Genomic DNA, 15,085 nt, shown 5'->3' on the forward strand with positions numbered 1-15,085 from the left:
GAGAGGCCGGTCTTGCTTTGTGCTAGACCTTTTATAGGCCGTAAGCTATTGCAAAACCTTCATTTATTCATATAAGTTCCATCTCTAATATATTCATTTATGTAAATTTATTCAGATTTTAAATGTAAATTCTTTTTTTTCCCTGGTCCCCTACACAGTGTCAGAGAGATGATGTGGCACTCATGTCAAAAAGTTTGGACACCCCTGGTCTAAAACATAATACTGTAATGTTATTTGACCGTAGTATGTAGTTAACATTTTTTGATTCACCTGTAGGGCACGGAAGACAACCAGAAAAAGAATGTGTGGCTACGTTTGTTCATACATGGTGACAGTGCCACTATCATTGTATACTCTAAAAGGCAAATGCTGTTGTGGTCCAGTTTCATTAAAGTCACACACTGTTAAATTATTGGACCAGATGGTAGTTTTCGTCTTGTTCTTTACAAACTCAGCTACAAATGCTCTAATGTGCTGCAGAGCATGAGAGCTGATAGTACTTGTTATCAGACACTCTTAAGTGTTTGCTCCTGACTATTAGGGAAAAAGCTGCAATCTATGCATTGAATTTTGTTGTTGTGATTTGTTTCTCTGCAGAATATCCTCTGAATCCTAAATCTAGATCTCCTCGAATGCTGGTCATTAAAAAAGGCAGTACAAAAGATTTACAGATATCAGGATTCCCAGTGGGGGGAAACATTCATTCACAGCCAGCTAAGAATGGAACTGGTACAAGTGTCTATAAAGGTCTAGTCCCTAAACCAGTCATTCCATCAGCAAAGGTAAGATTTTTGTAGTGGTGTTTTCTGAGCAGGTTGTGCACTACGTCTCTGCAGTATTTATTTTCATTTATGTTACATGTAGCATTGTGTACAAAAAATTAACTGCAGCATGTAAACTGTTCATATTTCTTTTGTCTTATTTTATGTCTCTTACCCTTCCTCCTTCTCCATATACATAACGTTCAAGTTTTTGTCTGAAAAGTTAATTTTGTTAACTTGTTTAACACTAATCTCTTTGCCATTTTGACTTCTTTAGTCTACACAGTGGAAAAGCCAGACTAAAGAAAACAAACTCGGGCTTCCATTTCCTCATGAGTCTGCATATGGCATTGGAAACTTTAGTGCTTTCAAATCTGCTGCCAAGGCTGTTGGATCACAGAATTCAGTGAAAGAGGTACTGCACTACTTAAGCCCTCACTACCCTATAACGTTTTGGTGTGGGTGGCTTCTAATTTTGGCAAGCTATGTCTCCATTAACTTGTGAGATTAGAGAATGTGAAAGAATGGAAGCAAACATTTCCTCAAGTTTTCCCCATAACCAATACCTTGCATTTTCTTTCTCTTAGTGTAATCGGTCAAACTCTTCATCTCCAGTTGATAAACTTGGCCAGCCTCGCTTAACCAAATTGACGCGAATGCGTAGTGATAAGAAGAGTGAATTCTTGAAGACATTGAAACGGGATCGAGTAGAAGAAGAACATGATGAGAATTGTGTTGGGCAAGAGAAGGTACTGGTATACTTATTTCCATTAGAATTTACATCAAAGCCCTGCAGTATATTTTATTATAAAGACAGATTTATAATCTGTCAAAATTGAGGAAATAGAATGAATTTTCTTCTATCCTTGAATCAAATGATCTGAGGCTTGGTTCTGCAACCCTTCTTGATGTGTGCTTATTTTCAATTTTAAACTGAAAAATAGGGGCCCCTTTTTATATCCCACTTTATAATTATGACAACACATAACCATTCTTTCCTAGAGCAGTTGTCAAAGAAACTTCGTTTGTCCAGCAGCCTCAGGTGTGTTGCGGAGCCAGAGGAGGCAGGCAGCAGCCATGGGCGGGAGAAGCAGCTGCTTTGACCCTCACGTGGCTGCTTTGCATATCTTGCTGTGAGCAAGAGGAAGGCTGCAACCCCATCCCCCTTTACCTAGGAGTAAGCCCCATTGACTATTATGGGGCTTACTTTTGAGTAGACATGCCTAGGATTGGGTATCAAGTCCCTTGTCTGCCCTGCCTGCTGATTGGGCAACCAGAAAAACCTGGAGGAGGTCTGGGTGGAGTGAGAAGGAGGAAGCTGGGCAGGCAAGCAGGTAGGAAGCTGAGGTCAGGTCTGCTGAGGCCACCAGCCTAAGAATGGGCTGGCTGAGGGTCCACGAAAGTCCCTTTTCCTTGCCACAGTTACTTGCAGTTCCCCAAAGCAACCCTCTCTCTCTTGCCTTTGCCTTTCAAAGGAGGGGTGTTGGGCCACAATCCTATCCACACTTTCTTGGGAGTAAGCCCCATTGACTGTAGTGGGACTTAATTCTGAGTAGACATGCCTGAGCTGGGCTGGGCTCTCAAGTTCCTCTCCTAGCCCCACTTTCCTGGGAGTAAGCCCCATTGACTATAATGGGACTTACTTTTGAGTAGACATGCCTAGGATTGGGCAAAGTGTCTACTAGTCACACTTTTTTCTGAAATACAGGAGCAGGCAATTGGGGGGGGGAATGTGAGGCAAGTGATTCTGGACCTTTGGAAGGTGTGGACCAGTGAGGGGAGGGATAGTAAGAGAGGTGCTAACTGCAATTATGAGATGAGGAGGGAATGTCCCTGTGGGAGGTGGTGGGTGGGGGAGAGGAGGAGAGAGAAGTGCCAATTGCCTGCTCATGTATTTGAGGAAAAAAGAGTGCAACCATAAGCCCAATCCTAGGCATGTCTACTCAGAAGTAAGTTCCATAGGCACATTCCTTCCCCTCCCCCAAGTCTTTGGCTGCAATCCTAACCACACTTTCCTGAGAGTAAGCTCCACTGAACAAAATAGGACTTACTTCTGAGTGGACCTGGTAAGGATTGTGCCCTTTGTCATGTAATGCTTTAGTTGTATTAATTATGTTAATTAAAAATTAATTGTAATATAGTAATTTAATGTAAGTAAAAAACTGGGAGTGTGCCATGACAATTTTAGTGACTTGACAGTGTGCTGTGAGCTGAAAGGCTGAAAATGGCTGGTCTAGCATAATGGATACACTGGTCAAATGTGTATGCAACTGTATCTTTTTTCTTCTCTTGGCTCTTCTCTTTTTATATGGTTATCCATGTATCTAATTCTGCTTGAGGCCAGTCAATAATTCCTGCACTATATTGAATCACAGGAATTGCTCAGGTGTTTATGGCTGTGATTTTGTTCCTACCATTTAATTTCAAATTATTATTATTTTAAATTTTATTTATTTATTACAGATACGGGGTAGGAATGTAGGATAAACTTAGGTATAGGGTTACATAGGTTAATCAATGCAACAGGATATTGGCCATTGGGTCACAAATGCATTTTAAAACAAAATGTATATATCAAATTGAAACTAAGCGTAAACTCATATATAAATTGTCATCGCATATTACATTAAAAAACTTAATAATTACTCAGTCTATAATATTTATTCAGTACTATCTATCCAATCATAAAACGACTTCCAGAATCTTCTTACTTTATCTAAATCTTTATCTTTCATTCTTTCTGTTAGTCAATTTCTGCAATTTCATAAATCTTATCTATTAATTTTTCTCTTTTAGGAATATCTGCAGATTTCCATAATTGTGCGTACAATAGTCTTGCCACTGTATTTATCTGTACAATAAGATATTTCTTTTGTAAATCTTTAATTTCAGACACTATATTCAGGAGGAATATTTCTGGTTTGAATATTTTCTTCTTCTTCTTCTTATTGGCATCAAATATTTTGTGACCTTTTCACAATTAAGAACTTCTTTGAGGAGTGTAGTATATAGGTTTATGCTATATTTTGTCAGAAAATAGTGTGAATCATTTTTGGAATATCCTCAAATTTGTCAACTTCTTTAACAGGATGATGATGATGAATTTAATTTACATAACAGCAATGGTGGTCACCAAGAGAGGGACATAAATCGAAACTTTGAAAATGAAACTCCTCAAGACAATAGAAATGCTGCAGTGATTTCCCAACAAATCATTCGGTCTTCAACATTTCCACAGGCTGATGTCCTTTCCAGTTCTCTTGAAGCAGAGCATCGGTATGTATTGCTGAATAGAGGTGGCTTTAACCTTTTGGGGGACTTTGACACTTTTCCTTACTAAAATAAGGATTAGTATCAGTTGTTGCTGTTTGTTGATAAGAATATTTATATACTGCTTTTCAACAGAAAAGTTCACACAGCAGTTTACAGAGAATCAAGTAACTAAATGGCTCCTTGTCCCAAAGGGCACACAGACACAGACACACATACAGAATAACACCAGCAACAGCCATTAGAAAAGACACTGTGCTGGGTTGAAAAGGGACAGTTACTCATTCCCTGCTAAATATAAGTGGAACACTACTTGAAAAAGTGCATCTTTGCCCAGTCAGCAGGGTATATCTACCAGTAGGAGTTAAATTGATTTTTTATCAAAATTTCACATCTGTTATATTATGTATCCTAATTAGCTTTATTTTTATGGAACAGAGTTGTCATTATGGTCATATGGAAAAGAAATGTTCAGTGTTTGCTTGTAAAATAACATTTCTTTATAGGAGTAGTGTCTGAGGTTGGTCAAGTGAAGCACTGGCTGAGGGTCCACACCCATCAGATACCCACCTTAAGATGACCAGACTGATTCCTGACTCTTCAGTATCTGTGTGGTAGAGGCAGCATTCCCTACCTGTCCATTGATGGCATATTGAAAGCTAGTTTTGACACTGACTTGATTAAATACAGTATGATTAAATGCTACACACAACTATAGATAAAATTATAATGTTCACAAATTCAATGTCCATCTTGAACAGATGTTCTGCTGATGTATTGTCAAGTTAACATTTGACTTTCAGATTGGAGGAGTTATGGCTTCTACACACTTCAGTGTCTTATTCTTCCATTTTTTTTAATGCTAATCTTACAAGTGCTGACAAGGGCAGTAGTATCCAGGAAAATCTCTTTTGATAGCAGAAGCTCATTAACCTAAATGGAATTGATGCCTTCTGTTCATAGTTTAATGGCATTCTATTTAGATCCCTGTTAACATACAATGCAACCTGTTGGCATGTCTACTCAGGAGTAGCTCCTGTTGTGTTCAGTGGAGCTTACTCTCAGGAACTGTGTAAAATTGTATTAAGAATTTTTGAAAACTTGCATACATTGCAAAGTACCACTTCTACCCACCGTCTGTAGTGTATTGCAAATAGCAGATTCAGGGGGCAGAGTACAACTTCTTGGCTTGAATTTGGGACTGTTAGTTGCTGCTGGACATTCATTTACTGGTACTCAAATCATATAATGCATTGTCCTTTTTCAGATTGTTAAAAGAGATGGGTTGGCAGGAAGACAGTGAAAATGATGAGACCTGTGCTCCACTAACAGAAGATGAAATGAGGGAATTTCAGGTCATTAGTGAACAGGTGAGAGACTAATTAGACTAATTATTGCTTTGTGTGACCCAAACAGAGCATCTGAGTAAAGTAGTGGGTGCATATCTTCCTTGTTTGTGATATTTGGAAATGAAACTCCAGTTTTTTGTGAAATCTCTTTGGTTCTAGTGCTTCAGAAAACAATGACAACTGAATCTACTAGTTTTCTAAATAAAGTGGTTGCAAACCTTGTATGTGCATGGTCCTAGAATTCAGGTTTAAACAATTGAGCTTTTCAGTCAGCTGTTCTGGATAGATGGAGGTCCCTATTCTGCTTGCCATTCCTCCCTTTCCCACAACTTCCTTCTCATCAATCCTCCTTTCTACCTATCATAGAGCTATTCCAAATGTCTGTCTTCGTCTGGGATTGCACTTGAGAGAGACAGGTGTATACAACTTCCATAGCCTTACCCTGTTCTGCAGTTCTTTAGGATGGGAATAGCTAGTATCTCATGAAGACTCCATATATGGCCCTTTTGTTGCTAGAGTGGCTGATTATGGTGGGAGTGGCAACATCTTATTGCATTATTCAGACTATAGACCACGGGTGTCCAAAGTTTTTGGCAGGAGGGCCACATCGTCTCTCTGACACTGTGTTGGGGGCCCGGGGGGGGGAAGAATTAATTTACATTTAAAATTTGAATACATTTACATAAGTTTACATAAATGAATATATTAAAGATGAACTTATATGAATGAATGAAGGTCTTGCAATAGCTCAAGGCCTATAAAAGGCCTTGCACAAAGCAAGGCTGGCCTTTCCTTTGCTGCCGCTACTGCATCACAGTCATGAAACAACAAGCATTGGAGGGAGCCCTCATCCCACAGCTTACGCAAGAGGTCAAACAGTCGCCCTCACGCTGAGAGCAGTTGCATTGGGCCAGTGTGGGCTCCAACAAATCTCTGGAGGGCCAGAGGCTCACTAGAGACTGGGGGCTCCCTGAGGGCCGCTTGAGAGGCCTCAAGGGCCACAAGTGGCCTCAGGGCCGGGGTTTGGGCACCCCTGCTATAGACAAATATTTAATAAGTCTTGTTACATGAACATTTTACTCCCAGCTTGGGGTACTTAGGAGAAAGAGGGATTTGCATCCATTTTTTAAAAAAAATTGTATAATGCTTGGAATTTACTGAGTGCAAATCCTAGGCATGTCTACTTGGGAGTAATTCTCATTGAGCTACTTATCTAAAAAAGTATATATACTATTTTTATGTAGTATTTATCACTATTCCTATGCTCAAAGTGGTGACTTAAGTGGAAAGAGTTCAGTGGGACTTACTCGCAAGTAAACATGCATAGGATTATAGCTAGGCAGCCCAATCCTATGCTGCCTGGAGTATGGGGCTGTCATGGTGGCGAAAATGGCTGCTGTGGCATCCTGAGAACTAACTAGGCAGTGCTGGCGGCATCTTGGGAGAAGGGGACTTTTGTTCCTTTCCCCCATGTAGGGCAAGTACCCCTGCTATTTGATTCTACAGGTTGCTGTAGAATTAAGAGCCTCCATGTTGGGCTGCAGACCCAACATGGAGACTCGGGATCTGGCGGAGCAGAGCTCCACTGGTCCCGTCCTCCTCCCTCCCCCACCCTAGAATGCCTCCTCCCCACCTCCCCCACACCCTCACCTTCCTCTCTGCCACTCAGCAGTCTGTGCGACCGCTGAGTGGTGGAGCCCTGGTGATCCACTGGCACTGAGCTAGCACTGGTGCTCCGCTGGCACTAGGGTCTCCCAGATGTGCTTTACGGCACATTTGTTGACAGTGCACACCAGTGGTAAGCCAGCGTGCGCTGTTTAGGATTGGGCCATGAGTCTACTCTGTGGACCTGTGTTAGAAAGTAACTGACAACAGTGTAGGAGGATGGAGGGACAAATGGGTGAATTGATCGCACAGCTCTTGACATACATCTTAGAAGAATAGACTTCTCTTGCTTTTGATGGATCTTACCAAGATACAGTTCAACACATCCTGTGGGCATACATTCTTACACATTATGAAAAAATGCCTTATAGAAAACCAGAAATTGGATCTTGTCAGTTGTGTTGCTTTCAAGCTGCTAAGTTTATTTGGTTTTTCTTTCAGTTACAGAAGAATGGCCTTAGAAAAAATGGTATTCTGAAAAATGGCCTCATGTGTGACTTCAAGTTCAGTCCCTGGAAAAACAGCACTTTCAAACCAACAATTGAGAACGAAGACACAGAGACGAGCAGCAGCGACACATCAGATGATGATGATGTGTGAGGATTGCCTGAAAACTTGTGGAGTTTTATCTTGCATCTCATGAAGTTTGAGAGTGAATTATTCAAAAGAGGGGAGAACTATAATTTTATGTAGTGAGATGCCCCATTAAAGGAAGGATTTTTGGGACTCCTCATGAAGGAACCTAAGAATGTTGTGTTGATGAGCTGTGTTGAACATGACTAATTTCTTTGTAAATGGATGTTGTAGAAATGAGGACTTTTCCCCAACACTGACTTTCTTCATCACTGCAGCATTTCTCTGATGAGCAATGTGACAATGTAAGAGAATGAGACTTTCTCAGTTAATAATAAAGAAGATTATGTAATGTTTGGCAACGTTTTTGTCTTAAAACTGAGCAGGTCTAAGGGGGAAAGAGCAGTTTCACACAGTGTGTTGCTGATCGAGACAGATTTCTTTTTCAGTGGAAATCTCCAGTGTTCACTTTGTGCACAGACAATAGACAGTGTAGCATGTTGGCTAAAAATGACAAAAGTGCACTAAAACATCAATTTCTGAACTGTTGTAATTGTTCCACTTCTTGAAACATACCAGTAATTCTTTAGCAGTTTGTACTACAGTAATTATGGAAAAAGACTTGCTTCAATTCCAAAACTTCACAGAAATGGTGTAAATCAAAAGCTTTATTTGGATGCTGCAAGACCCAGGAATCTGGATCCTTACAGTGGGCGTGGATTCTTGTGGGGGGAAAAATAAACATTATTTTGATAAATTATTCAGATGCAGAAAGCTTATTTCACTGACCGGACCCATTCAGCATATGCAAAATAAAATATCTTGGGAGCGTATTACACTGGAACAAAGCACTGAAGATATTTATGCGTGTCTTATAGTTCTTTAATTGTCCCATGTTTGCTGTCTTTACAATTCTGATTTGATTGACTGCCTTTTTTTGCTACTACAAAAGTAGGTTTGTTCTTGTGGTTCTGAATACAAAATACTATTCATTTTACTCTTCACATATTCATTGTCCACATTGATAGAAGAGTTTTGCATTCCCCATCATCCTAGGTTTTTCCAGACAAAACTGTTTTACATCCAGCATAAAATAAAAGTTGTTGTGGAGTCCTATCCCATCCCAAGCTGTGTCCTGCTAACAGTCCCCATTAGCTACTTTGCCCTCTATTGCTGACTTAAACTAGAAGCAGGTTTAATTTGTGGATGCATCTTAAATCTTACATAGTTTAATAGCTAAAATATTTTTGAAGTGCTTAGAAAGACAAATTGCAGAATGTTGCTGTAGAGACAGAAAGATATAGACACCTAGAGAAGGATGTAAGAATTGTTTTTTAGAATGCACTGTAGCAATCAAAAGACTTGACAGCACAATCCTAACCTGTGCTGGTACAGCCAGGCCACATGGCCTGCACTTTATCCAACGCAGGTTGGCATAAGGGAATATCTTTTTCCTTATCCCATGTTGAGTCCCAGGCTGCCTTATAGGGCTACTTGGATCTGTGCCAGCTATTTAGCTGGTGCAAATCCAAGCTGTCCAAGCCAAAAATGGGGGTTAGGATGATACGCGTTGCTGCCAACCTACCCCTCTTCCAGTGCTGGATCCTTCTCCCTTTCTGCCTTCCAGCCGCCCAGGAGCACCCCCCTCCCCATCTTGGAACACTGTCCCACCACCCTCTTCCATCCCCTGTGTCACCTGCCACAAACCTTACCATGCTTAGCCAGCACAGGGATGGGATCTGGTGGTGGCAGGCTGGCACATGTCTCTGTGCCAGCGCAGCCTGCTCCCAAGTTGGTGTGAACATGCTTTACAGCATGTTTGTAGCGTTCAGGAGTCAGTGCAGGGGGTTCTGTGCTGGCACGTCAAGGCTTGGATTGGGCTGCGACTTGCTTATGTCCTATGAAGCTTGACCAATTTTTAAAGATGTTGCTTCTGATCATTAGAACTATTTAATTTATATTTCCTTTTGGAGTGTCAGACTAAGTATCAAGCTTTTTAAAAAGTGTAAAATGGAATTTAACTTTCAAGCCCTTACTCAGTTCTAACTAGTTGCCAATATACCTGAAGTTCTAACAAATTTATTTTGAACTGGAGATAGTGTCTTGGAGCTAAAGAACTGTAATTGGTGTTTTGTTTGTGGCATGCACTCTTTCTTGCCTCTCTCATGCTGCAGCCCCCAGTGTTCTCTGAAAAGCTAATCATAAGAGTTCAGGGACCCTCTGCAATAATGTGTGATATGGTGCTGCAGGGTACCGATGTAGAGAGGGCTTTGTGAAAATTCTGTCTTTCTCCCCCTCTACTGTGAGCAGAGAGGCTTTGGCAGTCACTCGTGAAAGGGCATCTGGTTGTACAAGGTCCTATTTTGTAAATAACAGAGTCAAACTGGATTTGGAAAGGGCAAATGGAAAGTGAAGAACAGTGGAAGGAATTCCTGAAAATGGGCTCTATCAAAGTGGTTTATTAAAATATAACCCCAGACTGATGTGCAGCCTAGTTTTAAATATTCACAGAAAAATCAAATCATGATCAGATGGCTTTTTTTTAGTGGAAGTCTGTTATGTATAGAGCAGTGAACACGGTGTTTGCATTTGAAGCAAGCAATGCTTCATAGTCTAGTCCAGGAGTAGCCAACCCCCAGCAGGCCATGTGCAACTTTTTACATATACTCTTGGATGTGCTGCTCCACCTTATTTTGTTTCTCTGTAGACCTGCTTGGGTGGCTGTGATCCATGTGATTGGGTGGATGTGATCCGGTTGTGATCCGACCCATGTGATATACTGAGCCTCTGCTCTTCTGTCTTTACCCTGCCCTGGTCCTTGTCACTCTCTTTCTGGGCTTCAAGCCTGGAGGAGCGCTGTGTGCTTGTTGCTATGGAGCCCTGTGTCAGCCAGCATGGCCGTGACATACGACAAAGTGGCCATAATTTTGAGTGCCACTTTGAATGTGCCTGCTTGCCACGTGTTGGCCATCTCACAGGGAAATCAATTCCCTACTTAAGGAGGTCACCAACATGCACCTCAGCCAAGGAAGGCAGGGCAGATGAAGAGACTAGGAGAGGAACTGAATAGGGGGAGCTGTGACTACATTATCTCCTGTGTTGCTGACATGAGAGGTACTGCTTGTACCTTTATGTCCTTTGTCTATTATGTCCTCCACGCGACATGAACTTTAAGGGAAGCCTTATGAAAATGAAATGTAAGAAACCAAGCAAAGGTGTCATGTTGGACAACTCTGGGTAATTAATGACATTCATGCACTTGCTGCAGTAGAAAAGGACAAGAACAAAGGTGACAGGGGTGACTGCAACAACTACCGTGGCATCTCTCTCCTTAGCGTTGTAGGAAAGTTGTTTGCCCGAGTTGCACTAAAGAGGCTCCAGGTACTTGCAGAGAGCGTTTATCCAGAATCACAGTGTGGATTCCGAGCCAACAGGTCCACCACTGATATGGTATTCTCCCTTAGACAACTGCAGGAGAAATGCAGGGAACAACGACAGCCACTCTTTATAGCCTTCATAGATCTCACGAAGGCTTTCGACCTGGTCAGCAGGGATGGCCTCTTTAAGATTCTCCCCAAGATTGGATGTCCACCCAGGCTCCTCAGCATCATCAGATCCTTCCACAAGGACATGAAGGGCACTGTTGTCTTTGATGGCTCCACATCACACCCCTTTGACATCCGAAGCGGCGTGAAGCAGGGCTGTGTTCTTGCACCAACCTTGTTTGGGATCTTCTTCGCTGTCCTGCTGCAGCAGGCCTTTGGAACTACAACAGAAGGCATCTATCTCCGGACCAGATCAGATGGAAAGCTCTTCAACCTCTTCAGACTGAGAGCAAAGTCCAAAGTCCAGCTGAAATGTCTGCGTGACTTCCTCTTTGCCGACGATGCAGCTATCACTACCCACTCTGCCAAAGATCTCCAGCAGCTCATGGATCGTTTTAGCAAGGCCTGCCAAGATTTTGGACTGACAATCAGCCTGAAGAAAACACAGGTCATGGTTCAGGATGTGGACTCACCTCCCAGCATTACAATCGCTGCGCATGAACTGGAGGTTGACCATGACTTTGTGTACCTTGGCTCAACGATCTCCGACACTCTTTCTCTCGATACCGAGCTAAACAAATGCATCGGTAAAGCAGCTACCACGTTTTCCAGACTCACAAAGAGTCTGGTCCAACAAGAAGCTGACGGAACATACCAAGATCCAGGTCTACAGAGCTTGCGTCCTGAGTACACTTCTGTACTGCAGCGAGTCATGGACTCTTCACTCACAACAGGAGAGGAAACTGAATGCTTTCCACATGCGCTGCCTCTGACGTATTCTCGGCATCACCTGGCAGGACAAAGTTCCAAACAACACAGTCCTGGAACGTGCTGGAATCCCTAGCATGTATGCACTACTGAAACAGAGACGCCTGCGTTGGCTCGGTCATGTCGTGAGAATGGATGATGGCCGGATCCCAAAGGATCTCCTCTATGGAGAACTCGTGCAAGGAAAGCGCCCTACAGGTAGACCACAGCTGCGATACAAGGACATCTGCAAGAGGGATCTGAAGGCCTTAGGAGTGGACCTCAACTGGTGGGAAACCCTGGCCTGTGAGCGTCCCGCTTGGAGGCAGGCTGTGCAGCATGGCCTTTCCCAGTTTGAAGAGACACTTGGCCAACAGTCTGAGGCAAAGAGGCAAAGAAGGAAGGCCCATAGCCAGGGAGACAGACCAGGGACAGACTGCACTTGCTCCCAGTGTGGAAGGGATTGCTACTCCCGAATCGGCCTTTTCAGCCACACTAGACGCTGTTCCAGAACCACCTTTCAGAGCGCGATACCATAGTCTTTCGAGACTGAAGGTTGCCAACTACTGCACTTGCTGCTCAAAACATTTTAAGTATGTAGTGAACTTGGTAAAAAGTCTGTAGTGTTGGTGATTCAAAGTTAGAACAGCTGTACTTGACATAGTTCTGCAGATCTTAACCCATGTTAACTACCCTCAGTTGATCAAAATGGGCAGCGATCTGAATATTCTGCTAGCAGTACATTTGTAGCAAGTTAATGAGGATATTGGTGGAGCAGAACAAAATTACGATGCACCATTGATGATAAAAGATGAGCCTATAAAAATAGATCTAGTGAACTGCTGCAGCACAGCTACTTTTCCTGCTTTTAATCGCTGATTTTTAACATGGATATTTGATGAGCTGAAGATTTTTATAAACATACTCATCAAACAATCCTGGTTGATCATCAGTGGAGCACACATTCTGTCAGTAATAGCTTGATATGTCTTCATAATTCTAGTAAAACATACATACATGAGACCACCCTAGTAAAACAAAGCTGTAGCATTAAAGAAAATGCAAGTGTTTTCCCACTTTTGGTGGTAACAAAAAATAGTGGTAAAATAAAAGAGAGTGGAGGAGGTCAGGTGAGCTGTTTGGTTTGAAGTGATCCTTTAACTTGTACAAGTTTCCTGGCTTGACCTCACTGAGAATCTGTATGATGTAGGGATAAAGACCTTGCACTGTACTGATCGGAAGAGTTGGTTATATTTTTCCCTTTGAACCAAATAGCTTAAAGTGACTAGGATGAAGTTTGTATCTTCACTAAAAATTATCCAGACAGTATCTAGAGACTAGCTTGTTACTGGGATTGACTGCAAACTCTGCAGGTATTTCCCAGTTGAAAAAAAGAGGAAGAGATGCAGTTCAAGTTGCTTGCTCACCCTTTGGCACCATGATTACAGGGATAATATTCAAGTTTCTGAATCTAGTCTCAATACAACCATTTTCTGCAGTGGATGCTTTAAAAAAAATAATTGGAGAATTAGTTCCACTATCCGCCAGGTGGTGCTAGAGATTCTTCTAGAAACGATGCCTTCCTTGAAAATGAATACTGATTTTATATTGGGGTACAATAATGGCTGTCATTATTCATATTTCTCTTTGGAGTCCACAGGATAGGAATCCAGAAGGGGTTGTTTTGTTAACCAGCTGGAGGATTAGGGGTGTGTGTACACTATCAACCAGAGAGGCATTGCCATGATGTAACTCTCTTATGTTGTTCACCATCTCATAAATGATGGATTGAAGGCATCAGAAAGTGACAATCCACTATTGAAAGATGGACAAACTACTGGCCTCTCCATTTCTGTATCACCCCTTCCCTTGAAATTAAAATCTGATAATCCCAATTTCAGATTAATATTTTTAGGATGCATTTTTTCCTCTGCTTATGCCAAAACAACCAGTAGATGTCACCAGAGCAGGCTTTTCATGGAAATAAGATCCAGGAATTCTTTTGTGCTTTTGTCTCTGTGAACTTGGTTTATTTTTAAAAGCACACATTTGTAACTCACATTTTGAAGGGCAGAGCTCCCACCCCACCAATCTCTATAGCTGGTCTTTGTTCTTCTTATCAGTGTTCTTTTTGTGCTATAGTCAAATGTATAAAATTGATCACATTGCTGTTCATTGCATATGAGCTGGAAGCTGACCATAGGAAGTTAAAAAAACACAAACTCCTGGGGTGTGGTAGACAAGTGTTTTCAAAGGTGTGGAATTTACACTAGGATCTAAAATATATCCTTGGAAACTTGTTAGGAGGAACTTAATTTTTTGGGGAAAAAAAACTGCAGGCCATTCTTAATTCCTTTTGACACACCCACAAGTCTCCCATCACAAACCTTTTGTTTGCATTTATCATTGCTTGCAGTGCTCTCCAGCATCCCATCTTCCCACCTATTCAGAGCAAAGCACCATGTCTCTCTCTTTCACTGGAAGCCTGCCCTGTCCAGCAGCTCTGTATCCTATATTTTCAATGGCAGCTGAGCTAGGAGCTATGCGACCCACCTGAAATTGGCTTGCGACCCACAATTTGAGAAACATTGTTATAGAATATATAACAACGTTCACACAACAAAGAGGTTCTTAATGCAAAGAAGAGGTAATTGGTCTCCTGTAGCCTGCAGAGCCAGCTAGTGTCTGACAGGGAGTGTCTGTTTACACAACAGAGGCACTAGATTGGGTTGAATGTTCTCTTAACGACCTACTTGCATAACAACTTGGATTGGCACTTAATTAAACTGGCTTTGCTTCACCCATTACTTCTGTATCTCCACAATGCAGTGTTTCTCTCTCTCTCAAAAACCAGTACTCTCATGCCTATGCAAGAACATCAAAGCCAATGGACTGAGCCTACATGACGGCTTTCCCTCCCCAATCTAAGCAGTTCTAAATCCAATTTTGTACATTACACAACAAGTTACCATAGAGCAGTGGTTCTCAAACTTTTTAGCCCAGGACCCACTTTTCAGAATGATAATCTGGTGGAACCCACAGGAAGTGAAGTCATTAACCTGGAAGTGATGTCATGACCAGAAGTGACAACATCAAGCAGAATTTTTTTTTTAACAATCCTAGGCTGCAATCCTATCCCATTGACTATCACTGTTAAAGGCATATATATTGTAGC

At 41.8% G+C, this 15,085-nt stretch overlaps 1 protein-coding gene across 1 annotated transcript in view; it reads left to right on the top strand.

The window, feature by feature from the left end:
• Positions 1-8,378, top strand: part of GPBP1 (GC-rich promoter binding protein 1) — a 34,249-nt gene extending 25,871 nt beyond the window's left edge. Inside the window, exons 8-13 of the mRNA XM_066617817.1 lie at positions 598-782; positions 1,039-1,176; positions 1,349-1,510; positions 3,850-4,037; positions 5,299-5,401; positions 7,487-8,378. Of these exons, the coding sequence (XP_066473914.1) occupies positions 598-782; positions 1,039-1,176; positions 1,349-1,510; positions 3,850-4,037; positions 5,299-5,401; positions 7,487-7,645 (935 nt within the window). The 3' untranslated portion in view covers positions 7,646-8,378. The remainder of the gene's footprint in view (positions 1-597; positions 783-1,038; positions 1,177-1,348; positions 1,511-3,849; positions 4,038-5,298; positions 5,402-7,486) is intronic.
• Positions 8,379-15,085: the final 6,707 nt, after the last annotated feature.

This window comes from Tiliqua scincoides, chromosome 2, assembly GCF_035046505.1.
Source record: "Tiliqua scincoides isolate rTilSci1 chromosome 2, rTilSci1.hap2, whole genome shotgun sequence".
Classification (NCBI taxonomy): Eukaryota; Metazoa; Chordata; class Lepidosauria; order Squamata; family Scincidae; genus Tiliqua; species Tiliqua scincoides.